Source organism: Bombyx mandarina, chromosome 01, assembly GCF_030267445.1.
Source record: "Bombyx mandarina strain Sakado chromosome 01, ASM3026744v2".
Taxonomy (NCBI): Eukaryota; Metazoa; Arthropoda; class Insecta; order Lepidoptera; family Bombycidae; genus Bombyx; species Bombyx mandarina.
This window is the reverse complement of record NC_143208.1, coordinates 3,858,512-3,885,959: the sequence shown is the minus strand read 5'-3', so window position 1 is coordinate 3,885,959 and position 27,448 is coordinate 3,858,512. Positions and strand designations below refer to the sequence as shown.

Here is a 27,448-nt window from a genome sequence, read left to right as displayed (position 1 = left end):
AAAAAAAATCCAAATAAAACCTGGATTTTTGGCCACTGTAACGAAATCAAATTTGTTTTGCATTTACCTCGAACGAAATTCGATTGGCTTGTATGAAACTGCGGTTTTCAGTCGACTGCATCCTCAATTATTTTGTCGCTTTCAAAGGAAACATTAATGGATGTTCGAACTTTGATGCACGAAACTTTCGAAACATCGCTGCTTTTAATAGCGCTTTTCATGTCGTAAGTAATGTACAGTAATGTTATTACGATACTAACATGCTCTTTGATTAATTTCAAACGCTCAAATTGAAAACCATACCGTTTTAATTTATAGCGTGCTAATAAATTTATATATTTGTTAACGAAGCTAAGACTATATTGTGCATCTGTTATAACTTTATTCCCTTAACAAAGTTGTTCATTGCCGTCATTTACTTAGGTGATTTTGATAAGTTACGACATAAAAGTCATACGATCGGATATCGATTTTATCAGCTATTCAAAGTGTTATTGCTTCTAATGTATTTTATATTTTTAGTCCAGATAACTAATGGAAAGAGTAAAAAAAAAAAACGAATCCGTAGAAAAGTGATCTTCCGAGAAGTATCGAATTCATTTCACGGTACAGAAGTGAATTCGTTCATTGACTGAAGTCGTTAATCATTTACTGTCTAGACATTTTTCCTAATAAACGTGTCAGAGACGCCGTCAGCGACCCGGTTTGATGTCAAACGTATGTTTATTGTCAAAATATGTCGGATATGTATTTTCGCAGTCAATTGTACTGCGAAAATAAATAAAAACAATTTTAATTACAATTGTTTTGTTTTTCGCTTCACTATTGTATTTAATTGTTTTAACTTAACAAACTAATTCCATGTTAAAACTTTTTTGGTCTTCTCTATAATGAGTTATCAGATGCACAAAGATTATATATAGGTGGAGGTAGTGGGAATGGAAAGTTGAGATCGCACACCCGCCTTTTCTCATTTACAACAATACAGACAGTCAATAATTTATACATATAGTCAAGCAGCTATAATTTTTATACTAGCTCTCACAATAACTAAACGAGAACAATAATTTTGATAGTGAATAACATATCTATCTAAATTCTTACTTTTTTAGCTTCGAAGTTGATTGTTTAATACCTTTCCATTTTTAGTATAAGTTCTATCAATGAGTGATTACAATAATAAATTGCAAATAAAAAAATCTTTAATATACAGCACCCCTAAAATACTTCTCCAGTATTTCAAAGTTAAACAAATAATCTTGAATATTATGGAGGCTCCTAGTGTTGTGGTGTTTATTTTTACGTGAATTAATCAAACGCTTCATATTTTTATAACACATATCGGGATTTGATGCTTTAATCATCTAAATCAGATTATGATTTGAATACTTGTATAACTGAACCAAACATCGCGTACGTCTATGCCCTGTCTACTAGACCGAATAATTACTCGCCACTTAATGCTTGTTTGCTATTCTCGATGACGGAGTTCCGAACATCCAACCCCATCGATATTTATTGTTAGCAGGTCCATATACTCCGATGCGGGTCCATTATGTAATTTGGTAATTTGTGCAAGTGCTGAGCCGGATTAGCTTTATATATCAGTGCTGCGCTCTAATATGTAAACGTAATATTGAGCACATGAACCGGGAACTCTTGCTACATTTCGACTTATTCAATTGTAAAGAAATCTATATATTAATACGTGAAGCAAAAACTTTGTACCCTTCATTACGAAAATTGCGCGGACGGAGAAGTATGAAATTTCTCACACATAAAGAGAGTATAGAGAAGGAGTGCACAATGCTAATATTTTTAAAAAATATTGCATATAAGATACATTAAATCAATAAAGAAAACATTACACACACCGCCATGTATTTGACACACACACACATATGTATATATATATATATACTCTTTGCTTATTGTCAAACTTTAGTTAATGCTTAAAGTCTGTGGTCAAATTGAAAATAGGTTAATATTGTTTATCTTTAATATTATTTGTCTATAGTGTAGTCTTGGCGAAATATGTGATTATATAAGTATAATTGTCTTTGACAATGTAACCCATAATAATGTTCAAACTTATAATTACAATTAATTATAGTCGAATTTCGACTACTGCGGGACCACTAGTATTCATAAAAATAAAATGCTTTTTTAAATGTTTTAATTGATTCACTTTCGGTATTCGTTTTATTTCATTTCAAGGTACGCTTGTTATCGGCTCGTGGAAATCTTCAAGCACTTATTTCATAGAATATAATACTATATAGTTTGTTTGACATTGATTTGTTTTTAAAAAACTATTGACACATTAATTGTGATGATTGATTCGGGCGACGCTCCCGTAAACTTTCCAATTAATCATTCTGTAACGCGTCTCGCTTCGCCTCATATTTTGGCCGCTAAAACGTTCCTTCAATAATATTATGCTGTGTTTTCGAAAATTTTGTTTTGCGAGTTTAAAAAACGATTACGAATAGTTTAAAAATATGATTGTACAGTATTTATGATGAATTTATGAAACATAAATGCTGACCATATAATGTAATAAAAATGTAAGTTCGCATCGGTACGTGGAGTAATCCTATCTATATACCTATCTATTGTGTTTCTGCTGCGAAGCATTTATGCGTTTCGATTTGAATGGTGGGGCAGCTGTTATACAATACAATTGATACTTGTGTCTCGAGTGTGGCATTTGTGACGTCTATGGGCTTCACCTACCACTTAACATCATGTGATTCTTATGCTCGTTTACCCATCTAGGAAATAGAATAGTAATAATAATATCAAGAGACCCATATTTTCCACTATTTAATACACCAATTATTATTTCTCACACCTCGAAATTAATAACCAAGCGACATCCGCCGCTGATAGCCAAACATAGAGACGTTTAATTAAATCCGTCGCCATTTTACAGCTCTGACCGTACGTCTTATTGACGTAAGCGAACAATGCTCTGTGAGTATTTTAGTCGTTGACCGCCACCGATCCGTCATACTGACCGCGTTTGACAAACCGACCGCCGAATTAAATAGCGATTTACACCACGACGTGAAACACTGCTGAAAGATTACCTTCGTTTTCACTCGTAACACTACAACACTAAAATAAAATAAATTTTATTGTATATTATGAATTTCGTGAGAGAAGAACGTTTGCTATGCGATTTAGGTTTAAATTAAAAATATTGTAAGAATAAATGATTTTATTGTAAAAAAAGCATGGGTGCTTTTCAGGATATTGTCAAAATAACCCTTCTACTCATATAATTCATGTTCATAAAATATTTATAACTACTGATACCATGCACCCACGCTTTTTTTACAATAAAATCATTTATTCTTACACTATTTTTAATTCAAATTAATTAAAATTTATTTTCTACTTTTTTAGTTGGATTTTCCATAAAAAGCGTATTTTGTTAGTTTTTTTAAACTATTATTTATTTTTAATTTTTTAGTTGATTTTCAATATTTTCAATATATATTTTTAATTTTTTTAATATTGAATTATCATCGGTCCTTAATAAGTATACCAAATGTCGAGTTAATCCGACGCTTTGAATGGGTCAAAATCATGTTCAAAGATTCCGTTACAAACATACGTCTGAAGCTAATAAAAGCGTATTAAAATGCGAACTTTTCAAAATATCTTGTATAATTTTACTTGAACGTAAATTCAATAATGTTATCAATAATAATGTCAATTTAACCATCTCTACAGACGGTTGAAATTCAATTTTCAATTCCTTTAACTTGGGAACACCCATCCAGACTGTTATAGAAATAACATTGTTAGGAATAAGTGGCGGTCGAATCTGGAATAAAATTGGTTTAGTATTGGTAATCTCCTACGAAATATGATTTTACACGGTCAAACGGACTAAGGACTGTCATTTTATCTACAATTCGGTCATTTTAGTGTATATCTTTTCCCACTGCCGAAGTCTTGTTGTGACAGAACGTCTAAATTCATTTGACAGATATTTTCTGTTAAATTCACATATATTTTTGTATTGTGTAATGATTTTTTAACATCAACTTGGATATGTTCATAAAAAAATACATATCAGGCATACAATTATCATTCATAAAAGATGAGATATGTAAGTTCTTTTAGTTTACGCATTTGTTAGGTATACCTTCGATTCGCTTGTTTATTGTGCACATTTTGAGTCAGTGTTGACTCACACTAAAAAGCTTTTCGTGAAATGATCTCTCTAAAAAACATGAAATATGTTCTTGCCAAAACACATTTTTCCATCATCAAACGACATTCAGTGTTGCGGAACACGCAAATAAGACGTAAAATGCACTAAAAATAATACGGTGCATCAGTAAAGTGTAAATTTAGACACGCTTTGAAGTTTTCAGGGCTAAAAAGTATTTATATTATCTTATTAGTTGACTAATATCACAAAATAAAACATAAAATAATGATACCTTCAAGGAGAGAATTTAGAATGGACTCAAAAACAATTTTTAACACTTAAAAACACAGAAAAATGCAAACATGTAAAATAATTGAAACCACTACCTTATCTTTTCTTTTTTTTTATTGCCCCTGTAGGCAGACGAGCATACGGCCCACCTGATGGTGAGTGGTTACCGTCGCCCATGGACTTCAGCAATGCCAGGTGCAGAGCCAAGCCGCTGCCTACCGATTATCTCGAAGCAAGTCGACTGTGCACTTTGTGGTGTCTACAGATCCCCACATGTGTATTATCTTTGACCTCTACTACCACTCAACGCAACTAGGGCGGTGGTATCAATATAAAGGCATTCCTTTCAATCTAGAGAAAAAAATAACTGAAATTATCTATCTAGGCCCTTTGTATCTAATTAACCAAAAGACTCACTCAAAGGCACTCTGTATAAAGAAATGAATAAAAATAATATTCATATGAGCGTATTGCAGACGACATCTTGTTAATACTGTACCCATTGAAATACTGCATTCACGTAACGGTCAAGTTTTCTCTGCATCAAAAGCAATATATGTCTGTGGCTTTATTGATCTATCTATCCGTGTTTCCTCTGCAGACTCCCATGCAATTAAACTTTCACAATCATCTGACTAGGTTCCATACTGTTTTTATTATTGTTTGTATTTATTAGTTGCAGACGTACAGGACGCAAGAGATGTCAGATTTTTGTTTTGATTTATTTCTGTCTGTAATTCCCTTATGCCGTATCCGACGTAGAATCGAATTACGCGATCCATTCGTGTTTTCGGTATTGGTAATAAAATACGTATTAAAAATAAAAATATGTTAAGAAATGCTTTAATTGCAAGTAGGAAATTAGGCAAAGCAAATTAGGAAAATAAATTATTCATTCTGATGATCCTGGTTAAGGATATCAGGCAGACAGAAATAAAATTACTTCGTTGTCATCGGTCTTCAATACTTGTGCAATTGTCGATATTATATTTGTATACGATAATGGGATGTCTTTAAAGACTTAAAAACTAATTTGCAACTAAATAAGAAAAAGTGTTTTAAAAAACGCAGTGTAGTAACATAAAGTATTACTAAAAGTAAATCAGAAAGTATCGTTACCAATTTGGCTGTTTTAAAATTTATGTGTTATTTCAATTCACTGAATTTATTAAAAAACCGAATGAATCGAAATGCCATCGAGAGACCATTGATAAAAGTCGGTGCAAGTAAAATACGCTATGTATGGTTTTGGCAATAAATTTACACGTTTTTATTTTATTGCTTAGATGGGTGAACGAGCTCACAGCCCATGTGGTGTTAAGTGATTACTGGAGCCCATAGACATCTACAACGTAAATGCGCCACCCACCTTGAGATATAAGTTCTAAGATCTCAGTATAGTCACAACGGCTGCCCTACCCTTCAGACCGAAACGCATTACTGCTTCACGGCAGAAATAAGCAGGGCGGTGGTACCTACCCGCGCGGACTCACAAGAGGTCCTACCAGTAAAAACACGTGAAAAAGGAAAAGGAATTCTCAATCGGTAGCATGTTATTCGTCCAATTAATCCGTGAATCAGTACCATTTTGCTAGTCTAAAATTGTATGAGTGATTTCAAATTTATACGAGTAGCAAGCAAACACAAACAAGCTGCCGGGACGAGCTCGCAGGCGGCCGGAGAACTTATCCGTCTACGTTTCAATTATAAAGTTCTGAAGTTACGCTTAATTTAGTTCATATAACCCTCGATTTATACTTGATCCATAGATAACGAACGATTCAGATTCTGTTCGTGTACATTAAGTTTGTCTGACGATGCAGTTAGTACTCCTGACGTATTTATTTACGTGATATTAAAAGGGCGTATTAATAATGGGATACTCAAGACGAATCTAAGAAAGTTAGTTTTTTAATATTGAATTATTATCGTATTTAAGTTTATCTTATCATACTGGTGATTGGACATCTTGTGAGTATTGTGTAGGTATCACCACCCCGCCTATTTCTGCCGTGAAGCAGTAATACGTTTCGGTTTGAAGGGTAGGGCAGCTGTTGTAACTATAGTAAGACCTTAGAACTTCAATCTCAAGGTGGGTGGCCCATTTACGTTGTAGATGTCTATGGACTCCAGAAACCAGTTAACACCGGGTGGGCTGTGAGCTCGTTCACCCAACTAAGCAATAAAAAAAAGTATTTGCACTAGATTGGAAAATTTGGTGGCAGGAAAATACAATTAAGAATAGGCCATCCTGGACTGGGCAAGGACAGGCTTCTGTCTCAGAGATTGCACTCTGTTTTGATATATATTCACAAACAATCAACAGATAATTTTTTTCTAAAATTAATGATAAATACAGATGTAATAAATCAATTGTTATTTGTCATAGTTTTCACGCGATCATTAGTGTAAATTGGTTGACTGTTCACTATCTGCGTATTTCCGCACGAACGCTCCTAGCGGGTGATTCACTGCCGATATCATTGAGTGACATGAGAAGCTTATTTGTGTGGCTGCTTCCAAGGTCGAACTGATACGTATTTAGAAATACACGAAATCAGCTTGTTCTTTGGTAAAATATCTACATATTAATACGTGAAGCAAAAACTTTTTAACCCTTTTTACGAAAATTGCGCGGACGGAGGAGTATGAAATTTCCCACATTTATATCTATATTCTCTCTCTTTCTCTATATTCTCATATAGAGAAAGAGTACAGAATGTTAATATATTTTTTTTAATTATCCATTAATAATACATTAAATCAATAAAAAAAACATCACACACACCCATGTATTTAATACACACATACACACATATATAAAAACTCTTTGTTTATTGTCAAACTTTTGTTATGGCTTAAAGTCTGTGGTCAAATTGAGAATATGTTAATGTTGTTTATCTTTAATATTATTTGTCTATAGTGTAGTTTTGGCGAAATATCTGATTATAGAAGTGTTCAAACTTATAATTTCAATTAACTATAGTCGAATTTCGACTGCGGGAGCACTAGTATTTGTTGTTGTTGAAGTTGTGTTACACAGTAATCGACTCTGTAGGTAGAGCGATACGATCGACAAATTTGAACTAAAAAAAACTAATGAATTTTTGTAACGAAAATAAGTTCTTACACTGGCTAAAGGATCAGTTTATTATTCCACTGGAGACTACTAAAAGTATAAACAAATAGTTAAAAGGTATTTCTTTGTAATTCAAACTTCATTAAATAACTTTAGTAAAGTGCGAGTAATATTTGTTTTCGATTCGATTATGTCGGTATGTAGTATAGCGCAGGTAGGTGCAATTTTTTCGAAATATTCACGAATGACTTCTACGATGGAGGAAAGACGTAGACAACGGTCTTATAAAAATTGAACAGGCAAATTTTAGAAAATTTGAGCACATCGGCGTCGTTTGAGCCCGCACGGGTACAAAGCGCCGCCCTACTTATTTTTAACGAGATACAGTAATGCGTTTCAGTTTGACGGGTCAGCCGTCATACTATACAATTGCGATATAGACCTCATGTCTCGAGGTGGCAGAATTACGTCGTGGACCGTGAGCTTATTCACCCATCTATGCAAATAAATATTTTAAAAATTACATATAATTTGCATATTACAATGATATCGCTTTTTAGTTAGTATTTTAATGCTGTATTACATTTACTAATTTATTTTACTCTATCATATTTGTTTATCATTTTCTGAACAAATCTAAAAAAGTTTGTTCTGTCTCAATAAATCTAATTATAAATTGAAAAGATCAAAGTTTATCATGAATTATTCGAGGAACTTTTACACGCCCTCGCGTCACTAAAGTATTTTGAACCCTTGCTGCAGACGAAGCGACTGCGAGACACGTTCCCGTAAATCAATAATAGACTGTATTCATGTAATTTCAATTTTAACGCCAATACTATTAGGTTCAATTTTAACGTGCTCTAAAATTTCTCTCGTGACAAGTAAGTAACACTTAAACAAGCTACCGTGGAATTCATTTTTCTTAATGTAAGCTCTAATTTGGATAGGTTTTAATTGAAGCACGACCGGCGTGTGCAAATTATCGAGTAGCAAATAAATAAATAAACCTTCCACCGTTAGCGGATCCAAGGTTTTGTTTGGGTCTGGAAGATATCGCTAGACATTGCCGTGCAACTGGACCCCAACGCCACGGTCGGCAGGTTACCTGAGTGTAGAATAGCTTTAACGTCGTTTCTGCTCCGGATACGTGGATTTGCTCTCCACTGACAATCAGTATCGAGTGCCCCCGCCTCCAGGTTCCAGGGCGTTATCCTCACTCATACGCGTGACGTCTTGAAGGAGATAGTGCAGTATGGTTCGACAGCACGGTGTGGCGTTTGTAGCAGCTTCACCACTCCCATGACTAGGTACTGCATATTGACCCCTAATGGCGCTAGAGCTTTCGACCATACCAACCCTATCTAGATGCGGCTCGTACCTTGGTAAGGTCCGCCGTGGCTCAGAAACCAGCCTCAAGCCGACCGGTACCTAAATTGTTTGCGGCATGTAAATATTGTCAGTGGTCCAATTGGTATTGGTAAAATAAATAAATAAAACAATTGTATCTTTTTTCATGAGTGAGAAGTAAAATACGTTCGTTCATCTTCAATGTTTTAACCACTCTGTGTAAAAAGTTTTCACTTCACTTCAATCTGTGTAAAAAGTCTGTTTTATTTATTTATTAAACCTTGCAAAAATTAATCAGTTACGTATAAATAGATCGACTCGTTTCATCATCAACTATTTATAAAAGTCTCATAAATAAAGCGCTACATTTAAAAACGACTGTTTCGATTGTTTTAAGAACAACAATAAATAGCGAAACCACGACAATACTGGCTTTAATCCAGTTTATAAATGAGCATTAAATTAGAGTAGACTGAAATTTCTTCTAAAACATATAGTATTCTTCACGAACGTGAACATAATTTATGATTACACGGGCAATAATAAATTCAAAATAAAATTGTTACCGTTATAACAATAGGAGCACAATTTCCCTCTGTTCTTTCGTTTGATATGATGAAATTTGTATAGAAAAAAATATGTTACTCTCTTCGACAACACACACACACACACACACACACACACACACACACACACACGCATTCAAACATGAACTTAAAAAAGGGTAAATTAAAAATGCTTTTACAATCCAGAATATTTGTTAGAGAAATTGACAATCTTATATTCGTAAATAGTGAAGGTTCTGTGACGTCAGAGGAAATTGTGAAAATCATGATTTTACCCGTAGTCGAATATTGCGTGTGGGGTTTTTGATCGTGCCGTTGCTCTTTCAGATTCAATTGCCTTCACAAAATTTTGTTTTTCTATAAATTATATTTTTGCCACAATATTTTTTCGTTGCTGCGTCTTTTTGTCTTATCTATCTGAATTTCACCATAACCGTTTCTCAGTTTCTATATTAAACATGAACTACTATAATTAATAAAGTTTCAAAAACAATATTGTTGCGAGCAAAGCAGCCTTCAACGAAGCTTGTCTAGATAAACAAGTAAACATTTTCTTAATTGCTATTCGTTTACACGTTTTGAGTAAATTTGTATATTTTAATATTCATTTTTACTAAAAAAATATATATACAAAAAAGTAATACGACTGTGAAATATGCATGAATCCAGCTCCCAAATATCCATGGAATTTCGTATCGTGGATTCTACAGAGCAACGCTGTAGTGCTGACTGATATTAAAATGTCTGCGGCTTTGAAAATTGAATTTCATGCATTATTTACGAAACGCATTTATAAGCTGTCTGATTGATACTGATATCCTAGTGTGCACACCTAGTGTGATTTCTATGCCAAAGTGCTTTCTATCACGTATGAAATAAGACAAACTTCATAATACAAGCTTAGCATTGAATACTATTCTCTTTGTTCTGTTTGTCGACCTCGGTGACCAATTAATATAGCTGAGTCTGAAGATCGCCTGTATCAACCACGCAAATACAGTAAAAAGTCTTAGCTATGGCAGCCCCGTAACTAGGGTAAAAACTTTAAACTAGATATTAAGGCAATATTGTTTTCATTTCGCGAACGTGTTATAGTCACCGATTAAAACTGGATTTGAGAAAAAGCAACGATATCGATGGTGTGTTTTAAGTTTAGTGGTTTCAGTATTTTTAGCTGTTCTCTGGATGGCCGGTAGCTGTTGCACATGGCTGTGTGACGTCGTCGTACATAAATAGGAAGTCTGTACAACATACGTATATTCTTATAAATTTATTTTACCTCTCTTAATATAATCCCACGTTCGAAAACTGAAATATTTTAAGAATGCTTTACGTTCGAAGTGAGAGAGAATGCTCGATGAAATATGAACTTATTAAAAAATCTTGAGGCCCAGATATCCTTTGAAATGCCGTGCAGACTTCGTTGAACACTACCCCTTTATTTATATTTTTACATATGAAATTGAATTCCGACACAGGAGCGTCGTATTCTCACAGCTTATGTAACAATATTTTCACGTTTGCGATCATTACGAAGAAGAGTTCGTAAAAATCCCGATAATTGTGATATTTGAATACCGGGTGCTACGAGTTATTGAAGGAGAGTGAGTGGTTTTGAGCCGGAGCCGCGTTTTGCCGAAGAAAAATGTAGTAGTTTTCTATTTTTGAAACAGTAGTATTTTTGGGCATATTAATTTAAGTTTTTATAACCGGAGGCAAACGGATATTGGAACCTTAATATTAGGAATCTTAGTAGCTAAGCCGCTACCCCTGCCGCTCAGGACTGTTTTGAAAACGTTTGAAGAAGAACTTTATGCGATGTAATGTTTTTTTAATTTATTGTGACTGTAATATTGAAGCTGAAGTTTAGAACAGTGACCAAATGGCTTTACTTTACAAATGACCTGGTTTCTTTCTCTGTTACATTTCTTATGGTCTAGTTGTGCTTTAATCCAAAAATACAGTGCCTGAAATCGAAATCTAGAATTATGTATGTATGTTTCATTAAATATCTCTATTTAGCGACGTGGTTAAACCTGTCTGGGGTGGGCTTAGCGCCGACATACCCCATGGGGGGTTGCGCTGCAATACCGTTTCTAAGGTGACTTCGATCCAGAAGATACGTTTATTAAAATAATCCAATACTTTACAAATAAAGCAGAAAAGTGCTTATCGAGATATGGGAAAGAGTACAAAATATATGGAAAGCGATTCCTTTTGTCTGGAATACGTAATAGCGGTAAAACAAATTTTCACCATTAAAAATATTTTAAAAGGCCTGATCTATTTTGAAAAATAAACAGGTATCGCGCGGCATGCAAATTCGATGAGCAGTTTAATTGGACAGCTAATGGTTTTCGAGAAAATAAACAAGCCCTGGGTAAAAGTTTGATTTACATAAAAATCCATAAATATGAATGATGTTAGACATCTACTAAGTGCTGTCGTCGTTATTGAGCAAAAAAACTGCTGCGAACATAAAATGCTGGTTAAGTCCTGTAATTAAAAATGTCAAAGACATTCCTTCCTTTAATGATTCAAATGTAAAATGGACCTCGTGCATATCTAGTCTTTAGACACGAGGATGTTCTTTTTTTTAATTACATAACATATTAATTACAAGTTTTCCTTAGCATCTGGTCTAATAACTATGGGTGATGTGGGTATGAATTATTTTTGCTGAAATCATATCATGTTTCTGATGCGTAAGTAATGATGTAGATTTATGTTTGCAATATTATAATCGGAAAAACTCTTCGCTATGTGGCTAATCGTATGAAAACTATCGATTTTTTGTAACTATTAACGTGCAACCTATTGCACGTTTACATGACAGAAACTTTACTTGGAGCGCCAAGAAAAACTGTAAAAAACTTCATCACAAACGTAACCAATAATTTAGGAACGCGTCGAGCGCAATGCTAACAAATATTAATTTTCATTCATGTGCGTAGATTATCTCTCACTATGACACAGAGCACGCTACGTATACAAAATTAATATCGGACGATTGGTTTTGGAATTAATTAAATACGGCCAGCTTTGTGTTCGACTCTAACAAAGGGTTCTCCGGTATTGTACCACGACAATACCTGACCTATCCAAACATACCGGCATGGTCTCGACCGTGCAGCGATTTCAATTAATTTTAGCTTCAGTTATTTTGTGTAGACGTGAGTCCGAACACAGCTTTATTTCCGTGCTGTGTGCGTAAACTGCAATGAGAGTCCGAAAAGAATATAAATTTTACAATGGTTTGAAATTAAATTATTAGTGCTTTGTCAACGTCCACGATTTAGGCCAGACTGCGTTGTCGGTGGAACTCAATTAGCGCCCACGTGAAACGTAGCTATTAACACAGCTATTCGCGAGATATGGACGTTCCAAATAGTTTTATCGTGTAAATTACGTAATTTTGAAAAACGATTGCAGAGAAGCCGTGCGTGCGACGCGTAAACCTTGTTAGAAGCTGAAATGGGGACATGTTTCCTTACGCCGGAGACGGAAAGGATTTGTGAATTTGTGTGAGATAAATGAAATAATATGAGTGTCGAAAAAAATTGTACTTTTTTATATAACCATACTTTTTTCTGTCATTTTCATTCGAATTTGTTTCCGTTTGCGTCTTTCATTTCAGATGATTACTTCACTATAAAAATAAAAACGAATAAAACTGTTTTTCGTGTTAATATCAGTATTTACGGTACCTGTTCATTATAAAAATAAATTCCTAGTGAAATTTTGTTTCCTGTATGTCAAGTGATTAATACAGTAATACTATTTTTAATATATCGTTGACTTCATGGCCACTATCGTGACGTCAACGGTTGGAAAATTCAAGTCAAACAAAACACATCAGTACTATCCGAAGACGACAGTATTTGGGTCAGAGCTTTTCGAAACAGGGACACATAGACTTGAAAATAGATTTTATATTCAACGTAAAATAAGTGTTAACAATCGCATCTATTATGCTGCATATAAGTATTCATTGCTTCATATTATTATTATATAATTATTTCGAAAAAAAAAAGTTATCCCTTAATATTTTTACAAATAATATATGCCTAATGTACAATGTGTTGATTTAAGAAGAAAATGGAGTATATGTTAAGTTCGGCACATGCGTACCTTCACGAGGAGGGGGACACCGAATGTCTTGTCAATACTGATAGACACCGATAACTGATTGATGAGGCGTCGCGCTTACCAATAGGAGATAAAATCAATCAGTGAGAAGTCTCAGAGGATCATACCTGGCCCGGCGGCCGACGACCTCTTTATATTTAATTTTACAGGTGATGGCAGGCTCACGTGCTACCGTCGCCCAGTGATGCGTCAACGAGTCGCACACGCGCGATCTTGCCGTCGCTCCGCGTGGGAGTTAACAACATTTTCACTCAGACACGGTTCGGTCGGGGAAACATTTAGTCTCTTTCCACAAGCCGCGCCGGGCGGTCGTCGCATCTCGGTCCTATTCCACGTTGAAATGTGATCGAGGATGAGTCGAAAACAGGATAGATACACATCGCGGCCACGCAGCCTGACCTCTCATTATGGCTCTTCGCCTAGTATGCTTGGCTCAGTCCTAAGTGGTCAATACAGCCCATACGCGAATAATTATTCGAATTATACTCCGAGTACGTACAGAAACTACAACCCTTACAGTGTGGGGTTGGGTCGTCCGGCTTCAAATCTCAGTATTTATGGAGGGACAAGTTCGGGTTACGGCGGGGTGTATTTGAGTGGCGCGACTTTAGGATCTCTGAACTTAATGACTCCGGTGTTAAAAAAATTGGACAAAAAGTTATTGGCCAGCCAAAAGAATTTCAAGCCAAAACCAGTACTGCCAGCTAAAGTGACTGAATCAGCGCCTGAAGAGCCCGTTCCGGAGATACCACCGGTACGACCTGAACGGAAACCCCGCGCCAACAAGCCTGCCACCGCACTCGACAAGGAGAAGTCTCGATCCCTTGGCTCTCTAGAGACTGTCGGAGGCGTCGGATCTCGGTCATTGAGTCTCAACTCATTAGCTTCAGATGGATATTGCGTATGTACTTTTAGAAATTAACTAACTAGGACTACAATATTTTATCTATGATTACGAAATAATATTATAAAGAACGCAAGTAAATTATCACCGAAATCCAAGTATCTAACTGGCCCCACGCCATGGATTCTCAAATATTTTACCCAGCCGCGATTACATTTATACGATTTGTTTACACGCGAGCGCGTTGAATTTATTTCGTAAACTAGGTGAAATCATCTTGTAGAAAGATGAAAATGGTCGGAACGTTCTATGTGAAGTGAACTAATTCATCAAGAAAAGTTCTATAAACCTATTTTATTAGTGACTCGTGAATTTATCGAGCGTGTGCCGTCAGCAACGTTAAATCTCTATGATGTTTTAACCGACATTGAACATAGCTTTATTTATTTGGGTTGTAAAGAGAAGAAATAATCGATTTTTCATCGATTGAATTATCAAAAAAGAAATAAGCCGTTATAAAAATAACAAATTTTATATTAACTTTTTTCGATCGAGCGAGCTTCTCCATAATTGTGTCCAATTCCTCATATTACACACCCACAGTAATGTTGGTGCTATTTGGTAAAAAGCTGTGATGAAATATAACGGCACTAGACCACCAAACAGTGACCATGACTTTTTAGGGTTAAGTTTTCGTTTGAGGCATTTCCTAGGTGCTGAACCAGACAGACGTTACGATTACGACTATCAAAATGAATCCATTTCTCATAATCAAGTGACAATGCAGATGAAACAATATGGTTTTGATGCTAACTTGATGTTGAAAGCTGCTATTCTTAGTTGGGTTAGTTCAGCGATAGATTGACTATCGTCAGTTGTCACTATCACCATTAATTCGTCATTGTTGACTTTAGTTTTCGCGTGACCACGGGATTCTTATTTAAATCAAAGGACAATGCCCATTTTCTATGGGCGTTTGGGCCCCTAAAAAAGTTGTCGAGTGATGATGATTTTAACTTAATTTGATAGACAAAGAAATATCGTTTCATATGCAGAAAACGATTTTTATATTCTCACCCAGGTTTAAGAGAAATCTGTTTTTTTCTGCAGCTAAAATTAAGTAGATAATTGTTTTCTTCGAAATCAATAATCGCTCTCATAATTATTTACAGTATTAAATAAGTTAATTGTAGTTAATGTTGCTAGAAATAAGCCCTTACGTTATTATTATATCCTCATAATAATAATAAAATGAAATGAAATCCGGAAGCCGGCAACGATATTGTTGTTGTTGTTTTTAAATTCGCCAACAAGCAGGCAAAGAGCGTAGCCTATACAGCCTAGTCTGTCGTAGTTATATTTTTTATATTTTTTTATGTTAATAAAAAGCCGGTGTATCTCTTTTTATTGCTTTTTGGGAGTTTTGACGTCAACTCGATGAATAACACATTGAGTGAGCGTGAATTTCCGCAACCTTTTATCTTGAAAAAAAAAAAAACGGTCACTGCTATGCTAGCCACAGTTTTATTCCAATTATTGACGTTTAATACACAAAACAACACCCAATTTCTATATTATACATCACAATAAACTATTAAAAAGACATTAAAATAAAACTTCAAGTGAAGCTTCACTCGGGTTGCTGCCAAAACTCTGATCATAATATATAATAAGAATAGAGTAATGGTAGGCCATTGATTTACTAATGGAATCATTAATATCTAAAAATATTGAATAATTCATGGTGTTAAGTAATAATTATTATTACAATACATAAATATTGAATTGAACAACAATAAAGTAAAAAGTCTGTGAATTATAACCATTAGCTATTTTTTTAATTTGTTGTTCTAGTCACAGACAGCTCTTTCGTTTGTCAGCATATAGGTTTACTATAAGGCTGTATGGGCTAATTTGCCCTTTGTCTATTGGCGAATTTAAAAACTATGGCACTCAGTTTTGGGATGTTATCAATTAGGTAATTTATTTTTTTGTAAAACAATGCCAGGGTGAAAGAAATGTTGATACATAAACTAAACAACATGAAAAAATAAGGCATAGTTTTTCAAGTACAAATAGTTTTGTCATGAAGTTGGCCCCCTTTTGGGCATTGTCCTTTCCATGTCGGAAGCCTTCAAACCAATAATGTGTCGTGCGTTCGTTTATAGCGCTCATGTTATTAATTTTGTAAACCGCTTATGTGGTATTGCTACCGCAACAGAACTTTTATAGCATAATTAGTCGTATTTTTATCGTGTCGAAAACGAAACACTAATCAATAAAAAAAGATTTAATTAGAAAATAGAATTCCATATTTTTAACATAAATGTCATTTGAGCTTAGAATTTATTATCAGACATAAAAAAAATACGTTTCAAATGGTCGGTATTGTGAAACGGCAACATCGTGGTAAAGTTCTATTTCCAAGAGTTTTATATCAAAGAGTTTCATTGTAACTCGATACCGCCCTCGCGCCGACATGTGCAGCACTCTTCTTACGACCACGACAACCGTTAACCGTTGAAAACTTCGAAAACTATAAAACGAAGAAGCAAATAACGCAAATAAAGCTTAAAAGTATTTTGAGAACAATGTAACTGAAACTGTGTAGGCGAATAAGGGTGTAACGAACTTAAAAATAAAATAATTAACATATGTATATCAAACACAATGAACTCCATTTCTTTTGTAGCAAAAGAGAAAATGGTTTTTTCCAGAAGTACAAATAAAAAAAGGTTTTTTTTCTAGACACACATCAAAGAACTCGCAAATCTCCTAAACAAATTACCCTATAGCGAAATATACACTTTTCCACGAAACACGTATACATGAGTTTTTAAATCTCCAATCCATCATGTTTTGCGAAGGCGGGTGAATATTTATGTGGTATGTCCTTAGCTGGTTAAATAGTTAAAATTTATAAATTCATACACCAGTGTTGTTTTATTTTATTACAATGATTATCGTATTAATAACACGCATCGATATTTGTATAGCATCGATACATATAATTATGACAAAAGACAAAGTATCAATCTATTACTAGTCGGAACATTAAACAACATCATGAATAAAATGATGTAAAGAATTTGAATTATTTCGTTTTTTTAACTAGACTCGTGGCTTAGGACCAGTAATGATTGGACACTTACTATGCAATCATAAAATTATATTATCCATTAAAAAAATAAATCAATAAGACTCGAGCTACCGGTTTGAGTTGTAAAATAATTTAATGGAAGCATCTTGAATTGCAACAAACGTTGGACAAGCTACTGCAATATTTTGTTTCGACCGATACCTCCTCCGTGTCTCCGTTGGGAGCGACGATGTTACGATGTTTTCCGAAGAAGGAGGAGGGATTTTGCACAGTCCCAGACCCTGAAGGAGGCGGCCTCTCCCGGTGCTTAAGACCATGGAGCGACCGGGAGGCTACTAGTACTAGCGCGCTATACTAGTTATGAAGACCGACTTATTGGCTGTGTTTCGCGACTCTGGTTCATTGGAGTATTCTATAACACCAGCGGCACCGCGGGGCCTCTGCCGTACTATGAGGCCGGCGAAGACATCAATTCGTCTCGAGGACTGCATCTTTTGGGATACTTGGTGTGAGTCGCGGGTATGGCCGTAGTATTGACTGTGGTAATATCTTACTTCTCCCGGGCTCTGTTTCGGGCGGGGATCGGACATTCGGGCGAAATTCCAGGGGTCGTTTATAAGTGGCCTCTAGCATCTTAACAGTCCCACCTGCACCGCAATTTCGCCTGCCGCAGAAGGAACCAAATACGTGAAACTGAGAAGATCCGTGGGCTGTGTCTGTGATCCGAAATGACGTGTTTTGGGGTACGTCGACGTACGACGCACCTTATGCCACGTAGTCAAAATTGTAGCCTCTAGTCAGTAATGTTTGTCTGTTCTCTCGAAGGCCTCTTTGTTGACTTCAGCTGCCCAGCTCATCAGCTGTCTAAATGCCGGTTACATTTAATATACTCGGGAAATAAATTCAAACTCTCTGTTTGTTTTCAGTGTTTATTTTACCCTGCTAATTCCTATCTCATGCGCTACATTCGGTGTTAGGGCTGATTGTGGTCGTGGCTATATGCTACCTGAGAATGAAAGTAGTCGTGATGAGGTTATGTATTTGATCGTATTATCATAATATGGCTATCATATATCATTTTCTACTCGGGCTCCAGGCTAGGCTAACAAAGCGCTCATCCCGAGGCTCAGTTGTTCCACTACTGAAGATGGTCTTCTAATTATCGATGGAGTTTGGAGTGGCTTGTATTTATGTACCTATCTACGGAATTTACAGTATATTCACAGAAATCGGCTCGTTTCTCGAGTGACTCACTATTGTACAACGGTGTTTCGTTTGGATTCTCCGTCAGAACCAGTATCTCTGCAAAGTATATTTGATACTCGGCGTTCGGGTGTCGTTATTCATATCTCGTACGTATTTCTAGTGTCCATAATATAGGAGAAATTGAAAGTAAACAAAATTATTTCACACAACCACTATTGATATTCGGATCAGAATTTCTAGCTACGTTTATTAACTAACTAATTCATTTAACTACACATACGTTCAAGGCTAATACCGTGCGAGACGGCGGGGTATTCGAATTAGTCTTTCATATTAGATTAGCGTCTGTCTCTAGAAACATTTAGGTCATATCAATGACTTATTAATGTCAAGTTAATTATTTTCTAACGGGATTAGTTACTGGATATATGATGAATATTTCGTATAATATGATATACATGGATTTTCAGATTAATATAAGAGTTTAACTTACGATTTTTTTGCCGTGAGATTGAATTGACGAAGTTGAAGCCCATTTAAAAACCCCACTCTTGGTTTTTGGCCCCCGCTTCTGCTTATCTGCTGAGGTGGAATTGTGACAGGACAAGAGAGGGTAACGCAAGTTTCGTAAACTCGATCAGCGGTCGTAGACGACCACCACGTTGTCTTCTAACATCCTTCACTGGTCTCTAATCAAACATTCAATAGGCCCGAAAGACGTTAAGGGTTGTGGAGCGTGTGAAATACTTGTCCCACATCCAACTCGATAAAGGCTATTCATGCAAAAAGGGAATTGTTCTGACTGTCAAACTCTCGTATCTTACCATACGTGAATTCGTAGAAGTAAAGTGTCGCCATTCAGACCTCGAGCCACATATGTATGTCTCAGAAGTGAGACGGCATTCAAGTTATAACCGTATCCATGTGTGTAACAATGTCGAACAAATTGAACGACTTCAAAATTATATACACATTATTATTTTTATTGCTTAGATGGGTGGATGAGCTCACAACTCACCTGGTGTTAAGTGGTTACTGGGGCCCATAGACGTCTTCCACGTAAATGCGCCACCCACCTTGAGATATAAGTTCTAAGATCTCAGTATAGTTACAACGGCTGCCCTACCCTTAAGACCGAAACGCATTACTGCTTCACGGCAGAAATAGGCAGGGCGGTGGTACGTAACCGCGCGGACTCACAAGAGGTCCTACCATCGTACCATACTCAACGATTTTATTTATTTATTGTTTTAGTCTGGAAGCGAACGTACCGAGGAAGGCGAAGAGCGAGATTACAAAGCACTTTATGAAGCGTCTGCCAGCGAGGTGCGGCGTCTACGGTCACTGCTCACGACTTCAGAGCAACAGCTACGCGAGGCCCGCGCCACCATCGCAAGGCTCACGCAAGTGGTATGACATGTACTTTGATGTCGGTGTGCATGATTGTTTCATTCGCCTGCTCTGTGATTTGCGTTCAATAATGATTACATACAATCCCGTAGAATACTGGAGGGTTCAAAAGAATTGCAATTTCCGAGCGGCTAATTACAAATTTTTGTTTCGAATTGTAACTTCATAATTTAGTTTAAAATTTGAAATCCTGTCTAAATATTTTTGAGATTTAAAATCTTGCTAAAATGCCTGTATTTAAATATTCCGATCAAAGTTTCTTTGTAAAACCATTTCATGTATATCCGCAACTGTCTAAAGGGCAGTCATACTTTGAGTAAGATTTACGATAAAATACTTAGATTAAAGTAACTTTCACACGAATACTATCGTTGACTCAAAACTAGAATTGGAACGTACGAATGAAATTCGCAGCGCTTTAGAATCCCTGTTTTGTTTCAAATAGAATTTACTTTTCAATTGTTTTATTTTGTAGTCTGTATCTTACGATAAATGCGTAGTGCACAAACCACCCTTTCAAGACCTACTGCTGCAACTTGCGAACTTGCTTTTGTTTATTGTGTTAGTATTGGTCGTAGATTTGTGTGTTATCATTACGATGTTGTCATCAGCTTTAGACAAAAGAAGAAGATTGGAACACGGACCCGAATATAATAAATACCTAGTGTGGTTTGTGTTTGTGTATGTAGTGCGGCGTGATTTTCGTAAGTAATTATCGGCTTAAGGTAGATGACAACTTGGCAGCCGCGCCTTTTGCATTTGCGTAGGTACATTGTAAATTTTAGATGTTTTGCCCCGGCGATACATAGACACAGCATGGATGCATGATGCGCATTGCGAATACGCACCCGCAGCTGTCTATCATTTAACGAGAGAGGAGTTATCGTTTTAGACGTGAATCACTACTTATATGAGCAATTAATTTGGATATAATATATTCCAATTACTGAAGACCATTCAAGGTCACTTTTTTTTTTAATATCCGATATCTGCTCGATGCATTATATGCTGCAGTATTTACGTATCACAAATTTGATTAATCATTAAATAAAATTTGATTTTCAATACTCGTAAAAATTTAATTGAATTTATCGTGATGTTTCATTTCGAAACGTCAACTTGTAAACAAATTGTGCAATATATAAAAAAAAAAATTAAATTCTTTAATGTTATGCAGAATGTAATTAATTGCCCAATCGTAAATTGCACGAGTATGCAATGACCGTAACAATAGCTGTCGAATTATTTAATAAAATGATTATTAAAATGTATTGCAAGATATATTCGGCGTTCATTAACGAAGCTGATGCAATTAGTATATTTTGTAGGTAGATATTTACATAAGGCATATTACAAAGTACTGATTCACTTTCTGAAATGTGTCTAATTAATGCTGTTATTTCGAAGCGAAGGTCATATTATTTTCAATCTACGGGTTCCCGATTCACAGTATTAATGTGATTTGATAATATGAAATTTTGTTTTGTTCTCAGAATCAGAATTCATTATCTGAAATCGAGAAACGGGAAAAGAGAGCGATGGAAAGAAAACTATCGGAAATGGAAGAAGAGCTGAAGGTAACGAATTACAAAATAACTGTTTTCGAACGATATCGAACACTGCTCCTACACCACACATTATAAATATATATATGTAGGTTAGAGTTGCAAAAATTGGCGTTCGTCAAGATGGCGCCGCACATCAGCCGCAGATAACAATAATCAATGTTGATGTTTTATAGCAATTGCAAAAACTAAAAGCCGAGAACGAAAGGCTGAGGGCAGAGAACCGTGCACTGACGCGTGTCGTCAGCAAATTGACCAACTCTGCCGCCAAATAGGTAACTGTGTACGTTTGTTGAGCGCCCGCTCCAGTGGCGACGCCGCACGGCTTGTTTCGGTATCACCTACAAACATCTCGCTTGCAATCCTACCAGAATAATTCTTGCGTCATTTATAAATACACTTAGTTTTGAAACACTCAATTTTTTCTTTAATATCCCCCTCTCCCCCTCCCTCTCTCACCTCCCGATCTCCCCCTCCCTCTCTCTCTCCCCTCCCTCCCCCCTCTATCCCCTCCCTCCTCCGCTTCTACCCCCCTCTCCCCCATCTCTCTTTCTCTCTCTCTCTCTCTCTCTCTCTCTTTCCCTTTCTTCTAACAGAATTATATATACATATATTTAAATATTTAGTTTTCGAAGGCTGTTTTGCTAAATCTGAAAAGGCAAGTGACGACCGTAAATTCTAACTGCTTTAATATTTCTTCAAGATATATGATTGATACTAAGGTCATGTTAGGTTAGGAGACGTATACACTAACTCTAGGATCGGGTGGTTGCAAGCGAGATGTCGTCCTCTAGTTTCGTACACGTGGTCCGTGGACCGTACCTGTCGCGATCCCCACTACGTCATATAACGATGTGAATTAACCGTGTGATATGGCGAGCATGCTTTCGTACGTGTCTGTCTTAACTAACGCGTGTTCCCGGATGCGCTATTCGGTTCGCATTCAAGCCAATAACGTAGACGAAGTCGGATGCGTTGTGTTTTATTATATCTGTTTTGTTAACGTATATACATATAATATTATATACTACGTAAGGGTTTGTTAAATCGTCTCAAATTTAGTTTTGATTGTACGTTAAATGTTTAGTACTATTACTGTCGGTGAGGGATAATTGTTTTGTAATGTGATTCAAGCAAAACAGTAGGGGTGATGAAAGGTAATAAATAGGTTCTTGTGGTATTTATTACCTCATTTACAAATTGAAATGAAACACAACGTAGTGCAACGAGCTAGCGTGTGTTGCATGAAATGTTCCCGTAATTGTTGACGAATCAAATAATTTCCCAGATTCTAAACGTATCGAATAATGTACGTACATAAGTACTTTAAAATAGTTATTTTTTATTAAAATTAAAACGTCAATCGACCTAACGAACGAAGTACACATCGACACTCTGATCACGAGGGTTGAACACTTAATACGCACACACATCACACCTGATTAATGATTTAATTTTATTACTATAAAGTTTGGTACACATTCCTAACCGAAGCGTAGCGCATCATGTACATACTGTGTTTTAGCTTTTAGTTTTTAATCTTGTATTATTTTACAATAAAATATTCGAATTTAATTTCGTTTGAAATCCATTTTTTTGAGAAGATCACCTTTTCAAAACTATAAATTCATGTAAATATATTATATTGAATTATCGATTCTTATAAATAGGTGACGATTTTTTTATCGTTTTTTTTTTTTTTTTTTATTTTTCTGTTAAACATTTTGTTACTAGCAATTGATTATACAATGGACGTTTTCAGTATCAACAGGCACTGCAGGCCGAAAACCAGCGGCTGAAGGACGAGAACGGGGCGTTGATCAGAGTCATCAGTAAGCTGTCCAAATGAATCTCGAGCTCGCTGAGCCAATGTTCGCGGACAAACTGACCTCCCTCACAAACAACGCCGCTATTAGACAAAATCAATCCGAACGTTTAGGACATTTACTTACACGCGAAATACGAAACAAGTGCGTGAAACCATAAACTTCATATATTACGAGTGATCGACACCATTGTACATAACATCGATTCTTTTTCGAATTCATTCGGATATGTAATAAATATATATGTACGTCTCTGATCGCATCCCCTCGGAACATTGCAAACTGTAACTTTTATCGTATATTGTGAATTTTACATATTCTTAAAATTTCGAAGGTTTTACAAACTTTATATTATTGTCGTATTGTTATTATATATACTATATTATGATCGCACATGTAATCGGTATTGGAATCAAGTTGCGGCGTATGAACACGTGTGCGTATCGATATTACTTCCTGCTAATGCGTTTTATTTCTTCGTTGTCTATACTAATTATAATGATTTGTGCCTAAAACATAGTTCCTGCTATTAGCAAAGTTCCGAAGATGAATTTACTGGAACGGCCCCCTTTATACAGTGTGGATTATGCATAATGATTACGAATTTTGTTTAACGATAATTTATTTATAATAAAAAAAAAATGCAATCTATATAAACTTTAATATTAAAATCGCGTAAGATACGAAGCAAACGTGTAAGTTCTAGTAATCGAAATGGTATACTTATTAATTTTACAATTACAATTTTATTATTTTTGTGCGAAATAATTAACCGCTTTGTATATGTATGGATTTGTATTTAAAATTGAATCTTTGCAATTATTGTTTATTTTTTTTTTTTGCTTGAAAAAAAAAATTATATTATAATTCACTGTTCTACATGCACTTGTTACATGTACAAATAAGTATACATACACAATACGGATGGTTTTTCGGTATCCCATTTTGTATTTAATGCATGTAGTTGTTATTAACAATGAAAAATATCGATAGTTTTACGATTCGTTTATTTAAATTTGATGCGCTTTCTTACGTTTATTTTTTGTCAACAGTTTGAAATATTTATTGTGTACTTATTTTATATTATATGTATTACGGGCACTTTGTAATCGGTGACGTCGATAATAATAAGAATAAGGGAATGATCGATCGACAAAAACGATTTGTCGGCGGCCCCAAAATCGATTTAAATTCGTAGTTCTTAATCATATGAAATAATGTAGCTTAAACGTAAACGTTCATATGCAATCGTTCTAGAAGTATCCATATTCGTGTTGATAGTTATCGATGTATTCCTAAATTGAGGTACGTAAGTGTTATAATAGGTTAGTTTTAATTGTGAACCTTTTTGGGGGGCGGTGGGGGGTGAGGTTAACATGACCCCCTCTCCCCCGTATTCGTAGTCTTGTGTGTTGCGGGAATTTTGTCGTCACCACACTTTTGTACAGCAAACGCGAGTCCGACCAAATTAGATAATGAAATTCAGATACTTGTACAGAAAATAAAATTGATCCTTTGAAGTAAAAAATAGGAAATAATAATTAAAACGAAGCATGAATTCGTTACCAGAATTTTATTTATTTATTTGCGTGTTTTAAACTGTGAACCGTCGGAATTCCTGCGATTAAATTATATCTCAAATTACTAATATAAATATATTTATACACGATGCATGCATGTAATTATTGTATTATGTAGAATCTTGTTAAGAATCAGTCGGCGAGGATTGGAATGTGATATCGGTTTTGTGCGCCACTCATGTGTTATAAAATTAGATCGTTTTTTTTTTGCTATCCGTACTATGCTATTCAACTGTTCTTTTGTTGATAATATACATACATACAGGCCGTTCTGCTGCGTTGTGCTATTTATTACCTACAGTACACAGGTACGTGCCTCGGATGTATGCGGACAATATTCATACATAAATCAATGAAGTAAATGAGTGATTGAAAAATAGTATATATTTCGCAGTCGTATGTCAATACAGATGGAGAGTCGATTACGAGCAGGTAAGCTTATCAGGTATTAATGTTCTTGGCTCTTGTAAATTACCTTGTAAGGTTAACAATTTTCCGCTCGGAAAATGTGTTTTTTCCTCACAAAAGTTTGAAGGCTTAGACGATCGCGATAATCTCACCTACTCTTATTCGAGTAACTCCCTTTGTCAAAATCGGCCATTACATACAAGTGTTTATTTTACTAAGGCGAATGTACTACTACTATTGATTTTCAACTAGTCTGTAGTTAGCAGTAATATAAATATAAGATCGTAGTCCACCGACCACAAGTCTCCGCCATAAGTCAGTGGACATATTTAAACAAAAATAGTAATTAATTTGTTATCGATACGCGATTGCTGCTAGCCACACTTGGTATATCAATTGCGCTACGATTAAATGTGGATAATTTGAATGTTACAATTTTCGTTTAGAGCCTTAACACACGCTCGAATTTGGTCCATGAGACCAAATCCGTTGTCAGACGCCCGGATCGGACAGTTGCTTCACGTACGCCTTCAAGTGCACACGGTTGTCATCATTTTAGTTAAACCTCTGATCAAGATAAAATATACTGATATAAGCAACTCCGTTTCTACGGAAGAGCGACTTATTAGCATATTAAAGTGTCTTTGCATCAGAAAGAGAATTTCCAGAATTGAAGTTTATTTAGTTCAAGTATATACTTATTCTCCGAATGTTTTCTTCTTCCTCGTTTGTACGCCGCTCACAATTTTTATAATTTCTTCTTTAAATTTCCACGGTGGCGAACTTTTCAAATTTTGACTAACAAACACTCTAAGTATTGTAAATATTTGCTTTCGAACATCTGTGTTGCAATAAAATTCGTGGAATGTATTACACAAACATGGAAAATCTTTGTAAAATTGAACAACTTTAATTAATACATCGCTTTCGTTAACGATTTCTTCCATTATGTCATTATGTCCACACGTCCGGATTCGGTACGGAGCAAACCATATCCGATGTGAAAATTAGCGGGTCGAGCCGAAATTAATTAGTAATATGATAATTTTGTTCGCAGGACTACTCTATAGATGGTAGATTGGTTTCAGAAGCGAACCAAATTCGTGGTCCGTTCGAACCAAATTCGAGTCTGTGTTAATGCTTTTAGAATTATAAATGTTTGTCCTAAAGTGACACTGAAATGCTTTAAAGCGATTCTATCTACAAGTTTATTTGAACAATTTGGATAATAGTATCAAGAAAACTAAAACAATTGACTTTTGTCTAAGGAGGGCCGATTGCCATCGATAACAATTAAAAAAAAAAGTTCGACAAATTCAAAATTTTGAAATTTCGCTTCGATTCGAATAATCTTCGCTGTGTTAAAGCATTTTAGTGTCAGTGCAGTAATCTATGTTATGATTGGTTTTAGTTTCATAATCTCGAAATTCGAAATTTAAAAAGTAAAATATTATGTATTTAGTTGGCTAAGCGTTGAGAACTGTATTGAAAAAAAAAAGGTGATAGGAATCTACTGAATAACGTTTTGTAATTGATAGAATTTTTTATCCTTCCCCCCTTTTTTATGTTGCGGTTCTGATTTTTTGTTCATTAAAGTTTTTTTTTATTTATTTCCAGAGATAAGAGTTAAATAAAATACATTTCTTCATTAATTTTTATTTTTGTTTTGTTTTGTTGTCCCTTCCTACTTTTCGTTTCATTTTGTTGATCCCGCTTTTTTCTAGTCAAAGAACATGCTTTTGACAGCTTCATATTCGGAAACAATATTTGAGAGTTATGGCTTCGTAATTTAATCAGATCGTAGAAAGCTGCCCACTATTGATTTATTAAGTTGTTTTCTTTTTAGTTTTTTTACTATTATTGTTTGAAAATATGGTGCGAGGTCAATGAGTGATAGTTTTAATGT

The 27,448-nt window shown here is 35.3% G+C and overlaps 1 protein-coding gene across 21 annotated transcripts in view; it reads left to right on the top strand.

The window, feature by feature from the left end:
• Positions 1-27,198, top strand: part of Mbs (Myosin binding subunit) — a 93,622-nt gene extending 66,424 nt beyond the window's left edge. For 12 of the 21 annotated variants that reach the window (XM_089727382.1, XM_089727379.1, XM_028179767.2 and 9 more), the window contains 4 exons: positions 20,008-20,163; positions 21,657-21,740; positions 21,905-22,003; positions 23,491-27,198. In XM_089727382.1, coding sequence (XP_089583508.1) covers positions 20,008-20,163; positions 21,657-21,740; positions 21,905-22,003 — 339 coding nt within the window. In that variant the 3' untranslated portion in view covers positions 23,491-27,198. The remainder of the gene's footprint in view (positions 1-20,007; positions 20,164-21,656; positions 21,741-21,904; positions 22,004-23,490) is intronic. The other 9 variants (XM_089727391.1, XM_089727387.1, XM_089727357.1 and 6 more) reach the window with 1 other exon arrangement.
• The last annotated feature ends 250 nt before the right edge of the window (positions 27,199-27,448 follow it).